This window comes from Thrips palmi, unplaced genomic scaffold (genome assembly GCF_012932325.1).
Source record: "Thrips palmi isolate BJ-2018 unplaced genomic scaffold, TpBJ-2018v1 HiC_scaffold_19, whole genome shotgun sequence".
In the NCBI taxonomy this organism is placed as follows: Eukaryota; Metazoa; Arthropoda; class Insecta; order Thysanoptera; family Thripidae; genus Thrips; species Thrips palmi.
This window is the reverse complement of record NW_023144628.1, coordinates 3,751,731-3,768,453: the sequence shown is the minus strand read 5'-3', so window position 1 is coordinate 3,768,453 and position 16,723 is coordinate 3,751,731. Positions and strand designations below refer to the sequence as shown.

At 37.6% G+C, this 16,723-nt stretch overlaps 3 protein-coding genes across 4 annotated transcripts; 1 reads left to right on the top strand and 2 right to left on the bottom strand.

Annotated features, from left to right (window-relative positions):
* Positions 1 to 3: 3 nt before the first annotated feature.
* On the bottom strand, positions 4 to 9,193 carry LOC117645798 (kinesin heavy chain). Its single transcript, XM_034386226.1, has 18 exons — positions 8,671 to 9,193; positions 8,107 to 8,194; positions 7,785 to 8,012; positions 7,563 to 7,706; positions 7,345 to 7,469; positions 6,899 to 7,152; positions 6,676 to 6,813; positions 6,417 to 6,517; positions 5,797 to 6,344; positions 5,575 to 5,715; positions 5,289 to 5,457; positions 5,025 to 5,199; positions 4,801 to 4,902; positions 4,582 to 4,714; positions 4,324 to 4,512; positions 4,108 to 4,243; positions 3,887 to 4,033; positions 4 to 3,808 (listed from the first exon to the last, which is right to left on the bottom strand). The coding sequence occupies exons 1-18, from the start codon at positions 8,821 to 8,823 to the stop codon at positions 3,795 to 3,797; spliced, it is 2,985 nt and encodes a 994-aa protein (XP_034242117.1). The 5' UTR covers positions 8,824 to 9,193; the 3' UTR covers positions 4 to 3,794.
* A 272-nt stretch (positions 9,194 to 9,465) lies between these two features.
* LOC117645804 (transmembrane protein 68) lies at positions 9,466 to 14,033 on the top strand. 2 transcript variants are annotated; one of them, XM_034386242.1, is made up of 8 exons: positions 9,466 to 10,157; positions 10,253 to 10,323; positions 10,816 to 10,954; positions 11,038 to 11,126; positions 11,213 to 11,380; positions 11,460 to 11,653; positions 11,763 to 11,966; positions 12,051 to 14,033. In XM_034386242.1, the coding sequence occupies exons 2-8, from the start codon at positions 10,314 to 10,316 to the stop codon at positions 12,159 to 12,161; spliced, it is 915 nt and encodes a 304-aa protein (XP_034242133.1). In that variant the 5' UTR covers positions 9,466 to 10,157; positions 10,253 to 10,313; the 3' UTR covers positions 12,162 to 14,033. The 2 variants fall into 2 exon arrangements, with proteins under 2 accessions (XP_034242133.1, XP_034242132.1); XM_034386241.1 differs by lacking the exon at positions 10,253 to 10,323 and having other exon boundaries at positions 9,468 to 10,157.
* On the bottom strand, positions 13,836 to 16,723 carry LOC117645806 (cyclin-dependent-like kinase 5). The gene is made up of 7 exons (XM_034386243.1): positions 16,368 to 16,723; positions 16,186 to 16,274; positions 15,922 to 16,115; positions 15,721 to 15,808; positions 15,443 to 15,614; positions 15,145 to 15,356; positions 13,836 to 15,047 (listed from the first exon to the last, which is right to left on the bottom strand). Exons 1-7 carry the CDS (start codon positions 16,402 to 16,404, stop codon positions 14,946 to 14,948), a joined length of 894 nt encoding a protein of 297 aa, XP_034242134.1. The 5' UTR covers positions 16,405 to 16,723; the 3' UTR covers positions 13,836 to 14,945.

Below are 16,723 nucleotides of genomic sequence, written 5' to 3'. Positions count from 1 at the left end.
CAATTGCAAAAGCCTAATAATTTAATTGAAGGTTGGAATAGCTCCACACACATCCACACAACAGCAATGCATTTCTTTCCAGACAACAAATAAAATTAAAAGGAAAAAAAAAAACAGTTTCTACTCTCATGAGAAAGATCTTACAAAACTCAAAGAACCTCTTAAGCCATGAGTAAAAGCGCATAGGTATGTTATAAACTTTTACAACTGGAACAGCTGGAACAGCAATTAACATAAATAAAGAATAATTAAACAACTATCAAATAAATTAACACTACATGTACAAGGTCTTTATACCCCACAAAATCTGAGGACCCTGATGTCCTCCATGAACTCCAAAACAAGGTATACAGTACAAAAATTGAAACTATCATTCATGCCTTAAAAAATAAATACCACAGACTTAAGAGCAGTGCAGGAATAGTGCGGGTCTCCCTCGCCCGCTGGTGCATTCCATCATACTGGTACATTCCCATAATAGCCAAGAATGACCAATTCCATCAGTCCCAATGCGGTGCGGGTTCCAAGCTTTCTTCCCTCTAAATTCAGAAAATAGACTCCTTGCATAAAATAGGCTGTTATGATCAATAACTAATATACTAAGGAATATTATGCCAAGGTGTGAAAAAAATAAAAATAAAAAATCAGATGTTGTATGGTGCTGTGTATTGAGTGCTAAACGGCACACACATGTATGCATGCACGGGGGGAAGGTGACAATTTTTGAATTGATCAACTACAAGTTGCTGTCACTTAGAGCGTGTAATACTGCAAGGTTTGGGTTTCGAAATAGACAAAAAAGCTAGTACCCATCATTGTTTCAACATCATTGAGCTCCTGTTTGGAGGCAAACTAGGCAAACCTGTTCAAGTTGATTTATCATATAGGAAATGGAAGCACCACAAATAATCAAAATTTCATAAATTAAAACGGTGAGAAGCATATACAGAGCATAAAGGAAGCTAATAAAGCACTTAGACCACCAGTAACTCAACCACTAAAATAGATTGCAACTCATCCATAGTGGTTTAAATAAAAACTGCCTCATGTCTAGATATTTAAGCCAACATAAGAGGAACTTTTTATGTTTTGTAACCAAAAAAAAAGGTTGCCTTTGACAATTTTTTACAAATTTTTTTATTCTTTTCAGATTTTCAGTTGCCAATGGTTTCTTTGGAATACTGATCACATTCCCTGGTGTGAAATAAGTTTGTACATCTTAAGTGCTAACTGTCTGTTAACACAGAATTCAAAACCCATTTCACAGCACCACAAACTTTAAACTACATAATCTGTGCTTTCTGCACTTTCAGGAGGAGCTCGATCCCTCACCCAACTCTTACAAAGCAATCAGCAGTGACAAATACTTAGCAATGACGCTAAGTTGTACTTCTGATATTTTCAAACAAAAACAAAAAGCAAAACTCATGAAAGTGCATTCTGAATATCAGTCAGTGCTGATGTAGAAGGGAATACAACCTCCTACACCAATAGTACTTAACCTAATACCGCACCACCATACACCGCCTCCTGTCAAGCTGTTAATGCAAGAAGTAAAAGAAAAAAACTGGGGTATAAATTGATCAAATGTGAACAAATCTTTGAGGCAATATAATTGATCTAGATTAAATTAAATCAGTGTCTACAAGTCATATAGCCCAATCCTTTAACATTGAGGCTTAAATTTTGATGTCCACCTGCATGGATAGGTTTATTGAGTGATTGAAATCTGCAAGGACTTCAATGATGTACACTATCCCCGGCACATTCGACCCAAGATACAGACTAATATTCCCCATCCATAGGAAGTATTCCTAAAAATAAAGAGGATCTGTTAAGAGTTTAAATTGGTTGGAACCACTGATGGAGGTGAAACCATCTGCCATCTGATCTTTCCCTTTAGCAAACATTTACCACAAAGGTCTTGAACACAGAATCATGGCCCTGACATGAGGCAACAGTCCACGTGTCGAAGAAGAAAAGAGTTGCAGGTCAGAAAAATAAAACATGAAACTGACTTAAATCTTCACATTAGATAAATTATTTTAACAAAAGGGATAAAATGTCAACAAACAAAATATAGGAATCTATAATACAAACAGCTAGATTGATCCAACACTCAAGAAGCCTCACAACTCACAGATCATAATTACAACACTGGTAAAAAACAAAAACAAAAGAAAACAAAAATTTTAAAAATCAAGTCATTGAAAACATTGACACATACAAAACGGAATTGTCTAATTGCCATTAAGCACCAGGCCTTATTAGTTGGTCCATCTTCAAACTGTAGATCGCAGTACAAGTAAATTAAAATGGTGTACACTATCAATAAAGCACATAAGGTAGGTAACAGCAACAGCAGGCAATCAAAAGTCATGTATAAAATAAAACGTTGCAGTCAGAAGAACACAGCCGACAACCTTGGGCTGGATTGTCCAGGCATACCTGATTCTATGCTTTAAAAAAAGCCATGAAAAGCAAATCAATGAAATCATTTGAACAATTTACAATTGATGAAGTATGTACATAGCATAAGTATTGTATGCCAGTACACCTCCTACAGTCAACAATTTTATAAGGTTTCATTGAATATAACCAACAATCAATATATGCCACCAAGATTGCAGACTGTTGCAAGAATTCTTGACACTTAATAGTATCATGATCCACATGCCAAAGATAAAAGTCATAAATGCCGCAGAATTTAATAGATTGGAAGTACATCCGCTGTTCAAAATTAGTTGGATTTGATGGTGTTTTGAAGTCAATTGATGTCACACCTTTAATACAAAATACATTTCAATATTGGTGATAAGTTTGGCTTTTGAAAACGTTGTTATATCACACTGCTAAAAGCTTTTAATGCTGTCCACTAATTGTTTTTTATTTTTTTTATTTTTAAAAGATGCTTTATACACGTTTTTATACAGGTTTCAAGTGCACATAAGTAAAATATTGTAAGGGAAGTGATCCTTTTCTTTTTTTAAAACAAAGGGAGATGTCTTAATGTACAAGCATGTAAAAAAATCCTTTTCCTCTCTAATTGCACAGTATGCAAGAAGCAGAGACTCGTATGACAATAAATATAAAACGTATTACAAAAGGAATTGGAGCTAGGTTTTGTTTTCTCTGGGTAGTCTCAGGTTGCTGATACAGTGAGCAAAATAGGAGAGGCATCAGTTATTTCTTCACAGAAGTTATCACAAGAGACATGGTTACATTTCTTTGGATTAGATAAAAGAGAAACTTAAAGTGCCCAGCAGTAGTAAACTCACAATCTATACATTATCAGCAATCAACATTAACCTCAGATTGGAACATCTAACATCTTTAAAAAATTAGTCCCACACAATCTTTTCCACTACCCAAAGAGCTCACCCGTAGATTATCAACACAGACTTACTACATGGCAGCATTTCTGATGTACGATTTCTACGTAACATAAAGTTGCTGACCAAGCAAAGCATGCAGTCTGCAATGTGCAAGATTGGGTCCAAGCCTGGCATACCACAGAAACAAACGAAGGCATTTTAAACAAAACACCCAGTGCCAGTATTAGAAGTTAAGTGGATTAAAAGGTTTCATATTAGGAGAGTATGTGAAAACTGAACAAAAAATTTAGCACTTGACAATTGCCACACCAAGCAGCATTTTGGCGGTGAGAGATCACAGTGCCCAGTGAGGCTGCTTCCAGCAATTACTGCGTCAATACACACATGCATCACTTGCATTCACAAAGGAAGGAGACATTATGATGCAATGTGTGTAAAAAATATATGTTCATCATCTCTTCAGCTTTCCATCTCTGTACGAAATAGGGAAAGACAATCAGTAACAGTCCACCCAACCTACAGAAATGACACAGAAAATGTATTATCCTCACCTCTGGTGGCGCCACCTGATAGGATGCTCTTTTTCTTCTGAGCACTTTCATCACTAATTCTGTTACTTGCAGTAACCATGTGAGCTTGTGGCCTAATGCCGCCTAGAGCTCCAGTCATGTGATGCTGGCCAGCGCGAATGGGTTTGGCTGCAAGAAGAGATTGTTATGAGCAAACAAACTGAAAACTGTTCTCCATGCCATAGTTGATTCAAGGTACACACCGATCTGGGCACTATTTCCCCTTCTTGCAAGATTCTTCTGACGGACAGCTTCCTTGATGCGGTCCACCTCACTCTGATAGCGTTTACGGTCACGCATAGCACCTTCCTTTGCTTCTTTCAGTGCAGTTTCAAGAGCCTAAAAACAAGTTTATTTATTTTTCAGCCTTATTTCTTATGCACCAATTCAGAAGCAAGCCCATATGAGACATTGTATACCTTAACTCGCTCCATGGTGGTCCGAAGGCGTTTTTCTAGCTTGGGCAACTCGCATCGTAGATCAGCATTGTCACGAACAAGTTGCTTGTGGACTTTAGTGAGTTGATCAAGATTGTTCTCAAGGAAGCTGATCTTTTGCTTTTGAGCAAGCGATCCGCCATCATCTTCATTTTCTTCAGTGTTAGCAGACTGCAAGAGCAAGTTATCATTAACATATTGCTACATCAATATGAATTCTTTAAACAAGAGAACAATTACCTTTTTGATCCGTGCTTGCAAGTCTTGAACAAACAGCTTGCGCAGATTATGTAATGTCTGAAGTTCCTTGGCGACAGTGTCCTCTAGACCTTTGAGGTCTTTACGAGCCTCCTCTCTCCGCTCATTGGAAAGTCTGCACGATATGAAATGCAAAATGTATGACAATGGATTGCAATATTAAACATTCAGTGAAAAATTTCAGACACCAGATCAACTTACATCAACTCTTGCAGTTTCTGACTCTTTTCTTCCTCTTCCCTCTTGAGTTTCTCAAATTCTTGTTTGAGCTGTTCATGAGCAAGGGAGTACCTCTGGTTGTCACTGCAAAGCACAAATCAAATTAATTGGTATAATTGAGAAAATAAATAATTCAAATGAGGTGCTATCGCTCTATACAAGATATAATATAGAATGTATCATAATAATTGTTGTAATATACGTACTCCTTCAACTCTGTGATGAGAGTTTGTTTCTCCATGAGCTCATCACGAAGTGAACCAACTTGTTTTTGATGGACATCTCTCAACGTATCCATTTGCTCCTCCAAAGCAAGGCGGGCCTTGTTAACTTCAATCTGTTCTTCAGCCTTATCCTTTGTAGATACAGCTTGAACTTGTTCTAAAAACAGAGGATATTTAAGTAGTTTCCTCCCAACTCTTGAAACAACACAGGCACATTGATAACGGAAAGAAACCAGCAGTACATACCAGCAGCCTTCATTTTAGCATTATCCTCTCTCAACATATCTACCTCCTCCTCCAGGGTGCGTTTTTTATTCTCTGCTTCTCGCATTGTTTCTTGGAGGGTTTTAATCCTGGCATCCAACTGAGATATGTGCAGCCTACACTCTGCTAAATCTTTCTCATATTCAGTAACCTTAACACAAACAAGTAGGAAGATAAACAATGCATAAAATCACAAACCTTAGAGCAAAAAAGTTTACTTCATGAAAGCTGAATTAGATAAGATAAGAGGAATTTTAAGGATGGCTACCTTCTTATTGCTGTCAGTCTGGGTTGTTTCTAGGTTCTGACATCTAGTAACCAAGTTCTTAACCTCTGATTTCATCTTGGAGATGTACAGACGTGCAACAGTGAACTCCTCCTCCAACTTACTATTGCCATCAGGATTCATCTGAAAAAGAATACATGCCCATAAGAAACCAAAGTTGGCTGAGAAACAATTTAAAAGAGGAAGAAGGTAAGACTTGTCTACCTTCAGGTCTCCTTCATTTCCAATAGACACTCCAATTTCAGTCAGATCTTTTAATAGATTGGTCAACATATCGGTGATGCGGCGGCGCTGGTGTGTGGACATATCTTTTAGCTGCTGAAGCTCTGAAGACGTTGTGTTCAATGCAGATTGCTTTTGCATGAGTTCTTCAGTGAGGCTTTCATATTCTTTGTTCTTAGTCTCAACTTCTTGGCTTTTCTGGTCATAATTGACAGCGAGCTCTTCCAAGGCTTGCAAAACCTCCTTTACTTCCTCCTTGGCAGATTCATTTTCTTGCTGGATGCGGTTCATTTCATGTTGAAGCAGTTCATAGTCTTTCCTCGTACTAGCAATGAGTTCCTCTTGTTCCATCATTTGTTCCTTCAGCTTTTCAACAAACTGAGAATGCTGATTGATTTCTTCATCTTTCTCATCTAGCTGCTGATAAAGTCGCTCCCGTTCCTCTTCTAGCTTTTGCCTTTCCTCATTAGATAATGAGCCAATCATAATTCCACCACCTGGGGTGGCTGGAATAGGACCCAATAGAGCCTCTGTAAATGTGTGAGATAAATTGTTAAGATAAGATAACATGAGATAAATAAACATCTTGGATAGTAACAAACCTTTCTTCACTTCAGGTACAGGGGCAACAGGGGTAACAGCCTCCATTGGCTCTTGAAGATTAACTTGCTCATCAGGATTAACAGTTTCACCAGAGCGCCACCTTAGAGAAAAGAGAGGACAATGCAAACTTCACTATACGGCTTTCCAACTCTGAAGATACAATAGCTTTGATAATGGACCCGTATTATTTAGGTAACTGGGGCTATTAATTATCAGACAATATTATAAAGCAAGAATTTACTCTCAATAATCAAATACCTGCTCAGCTCCAGCTCCAGCTTTTCCACTTTGCCCTTTAACCGCCCAACACGCTCCTTTTCTTTTTCGTAGCGTCTCTTCCATTCTTCTGCAGTAAGTTCTTCGTTCACTGTTACAACATTCTTAATGGTCTTGGCTCTGAGAATATAATGAAGTAATAATAATTATTTAAAATAAAATCTTCAGATGTTGAAAGGAGACCTGCAGCTAGTGACATACAGACCTCTTTCCAAAATCCAAGGTAGACTTGGTTTCAGATTCATTGAAAGATGCTGGAGAACAGCAAATGATAATTGTAGTGCGGGCATTGCCTCCCAAAGATTCTTGCAAAATTCGAGTTAATTTGGAGTCACGATAGGGTATGTGTGTTTTGTTGCCATCAGCAAGAGCTGATATCACATTTCCCAAAGCAGACAGTGATTTGTTAATATTTTTAGCTTCGTCAAGGACAGTACCTTCAGCACCAGTCTTACTGACCTAAAAATAAGAAAAATGAAATTAATTATAACAACATATTAGTCTACATTGTAAAATCTTGTTTTTCACATGTCTTTGCAATGAAGAGCGCCATCACCAAATATAACATAAGCCCTACCCAAAATGTTCCTGATCCATTCCCTCCTTAGAACATTAGAGGCAGGATGGGAGGTAGTCTAAAAATAAAATTACCTTTTCACTACCAGCCAAGTCCACTAGATACAATTTTCCAGAGAGCTTTTTCTCATTCTCCAAATTCTCTTGTTTTACATTGATCAGGAACACACTGTGACTCCTAGAGCTGTGTTCATTCATGTCTAGAAAATTGAACAGATTCAATAATTAGATACAATAATATTTAAGAATAATTTTAATAAGAACTGATCTTTGTTCATCTTTATTCAACTCACTAGTCACTGCAATGTGACGATTTGATTTCCCTTCCTCAATAACTTCAAACACCTCTTCAGGACTGGACACAAAGCGCTCAGTAGCTCCTTTCACAAAAGGAACTCTGTTCTTGTCTTCGTGAACACTGAGGTTGACCTTAGAGACTGCAAGGAAAAGTTTTGTTTATCAGAAAGTTAATAAAAGTGCAAATATTCAAGTGACACAATATTTAAAATCTTTACCATCTAACAAATCACGAATTTTGTCCATATAAATTTCAAAGTAAGAAACCTTTATATGGAATTCAAGGTTTTCTTCCATAGCATAAATATGGTTAAAAATGTCGTTGACAATGCGCGGTATGATTCCCTGCTTGCCGGCATCTCCAATAACACCCTCCATTGTGTGGGTTTTACCGGAGGATGTTTGACCATACGCAAATATGGTACCATTGTAGCCACACAGTACATCTGCAATGAAGAAAACAGAAATTATTGAGTAAAACAGTAATGCAATGCACTTACGCAAATACAACGAATTTACATTCATGATATCAAACTTCACCTGTAACAATTGATTTTGCGGCCTCACAGTACACTTTTTCTTGAGTGGCATTTGGCTTGAAGACTTTGTCAAACAAATAGACTTTGCCCTGGAAAAATGAAAAGAACACCCCTATTAGAATAACTTGTAACAAACCAAACCACGGAGAAAACAAAATTAATCAAGAGGAGAAGACACAAATGTAAAACGAAGTCATAGATTTAAAATTGTAAGAAACTAACTAGAGCGTAAGTAAAGACCAAGCAGAAAGCCCCAAAAGACAGACTGCTGAAACATTTGAAAGTATGCCACCAATGACAGTTCATAAATATGACATTATAGTTGTTTGTCTTGCGCGGAAGGTCTTGGCCACCGCACGAACCACCAATGGCGAAGGCATAATAATCTGATGAAAACGATCAGATTTATCACAATACCCCATATGCTTTCAAACCTTCTTAACAGGTTAAGGTTACTTGGGTTACATACAAGTGGGGTCGGTGGCACTGGCACGTCACTCCTCAACTGAGCGCAGACAACCATTGACAGTAAACATGTCGCGCATACAATCAAAATGTGACTCACCCCGATGGATATGCAATTTTCGTCGGGTCCCGAGGGGAACTTGACGACGAATTTGGATCCAGCTTTTTCTTCGGAATCGTTGAGGGGCCTGAACCTGCAGACCACTTTGATACTGTCCTCAGCTGCCATCTCCCGTTCACGCTCGGTAGCCATGGTGTTAGATTAAATTAAACTATTTCTTAAAAAAGTACTCTTGCTTGTGAACAGGCAAGCCAAGGTACAGTTGAAAGGCAGGACAAGGAATTAATATTTTGACAACACCCAGGCTATACCAAAATGGCTGCCATGGTTCAGTCACTTGTGGTTTGTCAGTTCCATTAGGATTGACACAGGATGGAGAAATATCGTCTAAAACGTAATCTCAGGCAAGCACAGATGGAGGCGTTGCTTTTACGGTGATAAAACTTGTCAAAATTGTTCACTTCATGTCACAACTTTCCCCCAAATGCATGGGACTCATACTACCGCAGGGGACTGCGGCACTCTCTCGGAGAAGACTCGCAACCCGCGCAACATAACAGCTTGAACTCCCCGTGTGAAGCGAATAAACTCGGTCGATCGGCATTACTGGAGAAACGTCAGCGCGAGTCGTGTGAGTGACAGTCCGCCACAAGATTTAGTTGTTCATGTCATTCTGAGGCCGAATCAAAGCGCAAAGCGGCATCGTTAAGGACAGTGCGGGACAGCGGTCGCGGACGGGTGGCAGCACTGCGATGTGCCGGTGGAAAACAGAAGTAGAAGGCCGTGGCTGAGGGAACCGCCGGAAGCGGACATCGCAAATGCGGCGCCGTGGTGGGCGGTGGCGGGCCCGGTTTCGAATGACTGCAGTGCACACCTACCCTTTTGACGCACTCTTTCCGTCTGTGGCGACGGCAGCCCCCCTTTATTTGGCATCCTGACAGCACCCGATCGCATTCAGACGACAAAAAGTTGCTGCCCTCGCAGTCACCACTTCATCTTGAGGGTTTCGGAACAAAGAAGGTCAAGCTGTGGCCGATGTAGGGTTGATGTTGGCAAACAACATCTAGTCCTCCCACCGTAACAGAAGACACCTGGGTCGCGCAGAAATAATACGATTCTCCTTAATCTCATCTTTGTTGAGACCCGTAGTCAAATTTTTGTCACTTCAAGAAGACGAGTGTTTCGGTGCTTCTCCAGTCACCATTGTCACGGTTTCTTCAACCCTAACCTTGTTTACGTGTCTGACAAATGTTTTGGTTTTATTGGTCCGATGACGCTTCGTTAGGCGGTGCGGTGCATATCATGAATATAAATGACGCTTAGTTCGAACCTTCACTCAATTGTTACCTTGTCACCCCATGCCTCTCATTAGCGCCAGTTTCAGTGGAATGACCTCATTTTGAGGTTGTAATTTGTATGTTGTCTTCAGTGACATCTATCTGACAGCCAGCTTTAGGACTCTACCAAAAGCTTTACGATGATGTCATTTGTCCCTAACATGGTTAATTCCATAGAGAATGTCATTGGTAAGATACTGACTTTTTTCTTCGAACATACTTATCATGAAACTGCTGCTTTGATTTATTAACTTTTCAAATGAACCCTCTGCTGCCAATGGAAGCCCAATCTTTGCGTAACAGTTAGCGACGGGAATTCATGTTCAGTTCAATACTAGGAGAACCATGCTAATTTGTGAGTCGTCATGAAAATTTTTGACTGTTGCAATCACTGCACAATATGCCTGATAAATGTTTTGTAGCGTTTTGTTGTTTTTTGATTCTTGTATTTTGAAGTTCTGTTGCTGTTATGTTTTTTTCCCCTGTAGATTGGAGGTCAGAAATTTGAGCAAACTATAGTTGCACATTTAGTATAGTTACAACCTCCATTATTTTTATTTTAAAAAAATCAACTTACTTTTATGTGCTTGACTTATTTTTTGTTGACTTCTACATTTTTAGCTCTGTCCTTATTTTTGAATTGCTTTGGAATGTAACAGTTTCCATGATGTGAATTATTGTAGGCAAATGATAAGTCTGCATGCCCCCCTGCATTTTCTATAAAATTAAAACTAAATGCTTCACAATCTAATACATATACTTGCTTGGCACTGAACATTGTTTTCTAGCTTGACTGCTAGTACTTTTAATGCGTTCTCATTACTAATGCTAGACTTTCTGTTTTCAGTTCAATACATTGATATAGACTTCACCCTCTGGCTTACGTGGGTTCTAGCCCCAGTAATCATAACATTTCTCTTACCAATAGTCATTGTCCTTTTACTTTATTTAACAAGCATCATCCTCTACATCTATCGCTGGCATAGGTAAAATTTGCATTGTCATATGGGCAGTTTTTTTATTTTCTGATGTTAAAAATAAAAAACTAAGGGGTTTCTTTATTTCTTAGACATCGTTTGCGAGATGTCGCTGGTTTTTGGGACGGAGCTAGAAAACTGGTTGCAATTGTTTGGGATGCTCATGGATGGATTTGGCATGGTAAGTATTAAAGGTTTCTATTTTTAGAAAGAAATTTCTTTTCTCCTTCCTCCTTCTAAATTATAAATTGCAATCCACCTTTACAGGGTATGAAGTTTGTGGACTGGAAAATGTACCAGATGACACCCCTGCATTAATCATCTACTATCATGGTGCAGTCCCAGTTGATGTTTATTACTTCTTATCAAAAGTAATGTTGTTCAAAAATCGTATGGTTCACACAGTTGCTGATCGTTTCTTATTTAAGATACCAGGTTTGAGGCAATCATGTCATCAGGAACTGATTTCATTCATACATTGTTAGGATAGCATACATATTTGTTCTTCTTTCAGGCTTTTCAATTATTGCTGAGGCACTGAAAGTAATCCCTGGCACAGTTCAAACATGTTCTGCAGTACTTAAGGAAAACAATTTACTTGCAATCTCACCAGGAGGTGTTTATGAAGCTCAATTTGGAAACTCTTACTATCATCTAGAGTGGAAAGGTAGATTAGGCTTTGCCAAAGCTGCCTTGGACGCAAAAGCTGTATGTATACATCCCTTTTTTTCCTCCTCAAATTTTTTTTTTGTTTTTGTTAGTGCTGTGTTTTATTTATTGTCGTTGTAAGCTTGATATCTCAACTTATTATTTCCAGCCTATTATTCCATTATTTACACAAAATATACGAGAATCATTCAGAACAGTTAGTTTTGGTAGGCAATTTTGGTTAAAAATTTACCAGTGGACAAGGCTTCCTATTGTCCCTATCTATGGCGGTTTCCCTGTAAAACTTAAGACCCATGTTGGCAAACCAATTCCTTATGATCCTGGGCTTACTCCTGAAGAGTTGTCTGCCAAGGTCGGTAGAGACTTTTCAGCATTTAAAACAATGAAGTAAAATTATGTGTGTACCGTCTCCTTACTATATGACTTCATTTTTTAGGTCGCAGCTGCTGTAGAAGATCTCATTGCAACACATCAAAGAATTCCTGGTAGTTTTGTCCGTGCTTTGATTGAGCGAATTCATGAAACACCTAAGGATAAAGATCATTGAGTCTTGAGACACGCAATGTATCTCCAATTTGAAAAGAGTTACTTTTGGATCTGAGGACATCATTGGTGCATAAAATAGGAACATAAGCTCTTCAAAGACTTTGCTGTTGGTAAATTTTGTGGTTTTATTTGTCTGGCTAAAATGGAATGAGAAGACTGATTTTTTTGTGTGAGCATGCGTAGCACATGTCACATATAATGCTAGTTGTTGAAATCTTCTGGCGGCGTGACATGTGGTGATGATGTTTACTTAATATTTATATTTGACAAGTCACTTATATTGGATGATGGGCCATTAATCACTTAACCGCCTACCTACTATCTATTTACTTAATATTTCAACATGTATTCAGAACACTATAATGCAAGTTCATTTTGTTGTAATTTGTGTACAGTTCTTGTGCCAATCGTTTCTAACACCCCTTTCAACCGTAGCTTAATGCTGATGCTTTGATGCCTCTCTCCCTCCCACCAAACTCCTGTCTAAAATGCTTCAGTCACAATGCATTATTGAAATTGCATCGTCATCAAACTTTGCGTTTATTGTTGAGTTAGTTCCTATCTTTGGAATTTGTGAATATGCCAAATCTTTTTGGTAGCCATTGTATTTATTAGATAATATTTGTTCTAAGAATTCTGTTACTCTTTTCATATTTTCTATTTGTGTTGTATTTGTTAAAATTGTTGACTAATTCCCATTGTTTAACATAACAACTGTGTTTTTCAGTTGTTGACCTCTTTTTTTGATTTTGTTTTGAGAAGTATTGACGCTGTACACTCTTCATATGAATTGGAGCAATGGGCATGACTTTGGTATCATAACAAAGATGTTATGATAAGATCAGAAGTCACCAGAAGTAGCCATTCTAGAGGAACTTGTGCCTCAGGTTGTTGTCACTTGGACCAATTACAACATTATCTTCCTTTGGGATGGGTGTTCCGTCCTAGATTGAAGAAACAAAATAATTTGACATTCCTCACCCCTTCAGATCCTCGTCATCTGCTGTGAATATTTTTTTCCTACCTTAAATCTGCATGAGCATGCCATAGGCTTGTAGATTGTATTGTGCCATAGTTCTTACTTGTTGATAGAGATACATTTTTACTCTCTCATTTTTTTGTATTACTGATGCACAGTATTGTAATTGATAGTGATGAAATGCCTGTATTAACATCCAATTCTTGTAGTCCTAGCCATATCATTCCTTAGCACTTTTGTTTATACTATTTTTCAGAAGATATCCAAGATATTGTTATTGTTGTAATGACTTCAACGAAATGACTGCAGTAATTCATTGCTATTATTCAATGGCACATACTATTTCCTGCCATAGAAACAAGATGTTATTGCTTCTTAATTATGTTTCTTGTTTTTATTATTATTATTATTATTGTAAATGGATTTGTGATTCTGTCAACAGGCTAGTGCCATTTTCCAGGTACATTTCACATTGAACTGTTTTGAGTATTTTAAAAGCTAAATTTATTTCTATCATTTGTTATAAGGAAGTCTTTTTTTTCTTTGTGAACCATGTATCCTTAGTAACTGTTCATTGACTGACTAGTAAATTAAGAAGATACCATGGTCAAGCGCTTATAAAGAGCCCATCTTACTCGTTTTCAGAGGCCTGGGAACTCCCCACATGCATGGGCGTGTAAGATCTTACAAGTAAGATCCTGAAAAGTTGGTTTCGTTTATTTGCGTACTGACACGGAATATTTACCTTCTAAACCAAGTGAGACGACCCAAGTTTTCATCATAAGTGACATTGTCTTTTACATTCTTGTGCTCATTGTGGTGACGGTGATATATAAATATTCTATTTTCCCCTTGCTTAATTGTTGTTTAAATAAATTTGTTAGTTTCATAAGATATTACTTCGTCTTCTTTCTAATGAACAGTATCCAATGCTTTAGAGAGGTCTTAAAATTATTACAAAAAGCTTAGACGGACATCCAGTTTGGAAGTACTTGGCAGACCAAATCACACAAGATGAATTTCTGAGCCATGTAATGCAGAGCTTAATATACCTAAAAATTCATTTAACTTATTGTGTCGATGGGATAAGAGAAACACACAGTAAAAAACATCTGTTTCCCTCCACTCAAATTTTTTGTAACTTACAACTTGACTAGCACACAGGATAAGAAGTTAAAGAAAAAGTATTGATGATCCAGCATTGGATGGGCTTACTATCAACCAAAATTCATAGAAAATGAAGCTTAAAATTTAACAAATGTGATTACTTTCAGTTAAACTTAGTAATAACAGTAAAATTCTATTTAAAACATTGGAGGGCAGCAGTAAAAATTTGGGCAAAAACAAATAGCATACAGGGATGTTGAGATAAATGCAGAAATGAATGCTTCACTGAATACAACATCAGAAATATTTGCTCTTTGCTTTGATACCCACATCAACTGATTTTGTGTTTGTGTGAGGAGTGTGCCTGATTAGAGAACATCCACAACCATACCAGCATAATCAAGTAGGCACTAGAAAGTGCATTTTCAGTTACACAGAAAAAAATATTAGGAGGGGAAAGACAAACAACACTATAATACTCAAAAAAGGCACCTGTAACTGGAACAGGGGGTCTATGTGGCATTGTAAAAACTGGTTTTACCCATTTAGGGATTGGAAGCCGGATAAGATTGGGAACTGCTGGATTAATCTTAATTCACTCCCATACATAAATGCGTTGGCTCAGTAAAATCTCATATATCCATCTTACTATCTATACAAAATATCAATACCAATGCTTCACAAGAGGATCATTCTCAACTAGCGCTCTGTTCTAACAGAAGCACTTAAATCACTAAAGTATGGATGGGCCATTGATTCATCTGCTGGTAACCGCATTAGTGGATTACAAACTAGTAACCGCTGAAACAAAAATCCACACAATTTTCAAAATTAATTACATCTACAGCAAAGAAAGTGGAAAGATGTCAGAAAGGAATGGTTCAAATGAAGCACATACCTGAAGAAGGTCTCTGCCTTTTGAGTTGAGTTTTGGAACAACTTGACTGAAGCTCATAGAAGGATGGTAAATGGGGAAAGGCTTATAATCAGGTAATAAAGAAATGCCCTGCCATGTCTCTTCAGTGGGAGTTCCTAATAGTCTAAATATTCTTTTCAATTGGTCATCGACATCTGACCCAGGAAATAAAGGTCGACCAGCATTTGCTAATTCTAGAAGAAGAAAAAATGACAAAATAAATACATAAAAGTGACACATTTCATTAAATGGCAGAATGAATGGTGATTCAAAACTTCACCTGCAAAGATGCATCCTGCTGACCACATGTCAATAGAAGTAGTGTAAAGTTTTGCACCAAACAGCACATCGGGAGGTCGATACCATAGTGTTACAACTTCTGCTGAGTAGCACTTTACTGGAATTCCAAATGCCCGGGCCAGACCAAAATCAGCAAGTTTCAGCTCACCATTCTGAAAATAGTTTCCAAAAAATATGAAAAAGGAAGGCGTTGCTCATCTTAAGGGTTGACAGGACAACTGCCACATTAAAACTACTTGAATTTACTGTATTCATTACCTTGTTAATGAGAAGATTTTGTGGTTTTAAATCACGATGAAGAACATTATTGCTGTGGCAAAATGCAAGCCCACGAAGGAGTTGATACCTATCACAATAGCAAAACAAAGTTAACTAGATGTGAAGAAATACAGTACTGATTGTTTCAGCCACATTTGTCAAAGAGGAAAATAAATGAAATAGATCTTAACTGTAACTTACATGAAAGACTTGACAATATCCAAATCAATTTCACCATTCAAGCTGTCAAAATACTTTTTCAGATCTTGGTCGCAATGTTCAAAAACAAGAGTAAGTTTTTTGTCGCTGTGCAGCACATCATATAATCGAACTATATTTTTGTGTTTCAACTCTTTTAACAGACATATCTCTCTTAAAGCAGATGAAGGTACACCCTGCAACACAAATTGGAATATTAAAGACGCATTATAAAGTTTGAGAAAGAAAATGGATGCCAAAGCGAACCTCATCATCATCATCAAGGCGAACTCGCTTCAAAGCAACAATCTCATGCGTTTCACGATTTTTGGCCTTGAACACTGTCCCATAGGTCCCTGAAATTGGCGCACAACTATTAGTACTTCTTAAATTATCAAGCAATATTAGACAAGGAGCTGAATCTCAAGTTATAGAAATATTGGACAAACCTTCTCCAATTTTTTCCAACTTTTCGTACTTTTGCATGGCGTTTAAAAATATTATCCAAAGATAATGTGAAATAATATTATGCTTCCTCACACAATATAAAATAAAATTAAAGAGAAACAAGTCATGTCAAGCCAAGTCAACATTGAGATTATAACCTACAAAAGGTTTTGATGGGAAAAAGTCAAATCTCTTTTATTTGACTGGCGACGACGTCAATGAAAAGAAGCGGTACAGTGTACAAGTAAAAAGTTACCCAACACCCAACTGTTAGAGATAGTTTATTTATTATGACAAACGTTTCGACACAATAACAAAAACAACAACAACATACCCAAACAAAACCAAATCACAACTG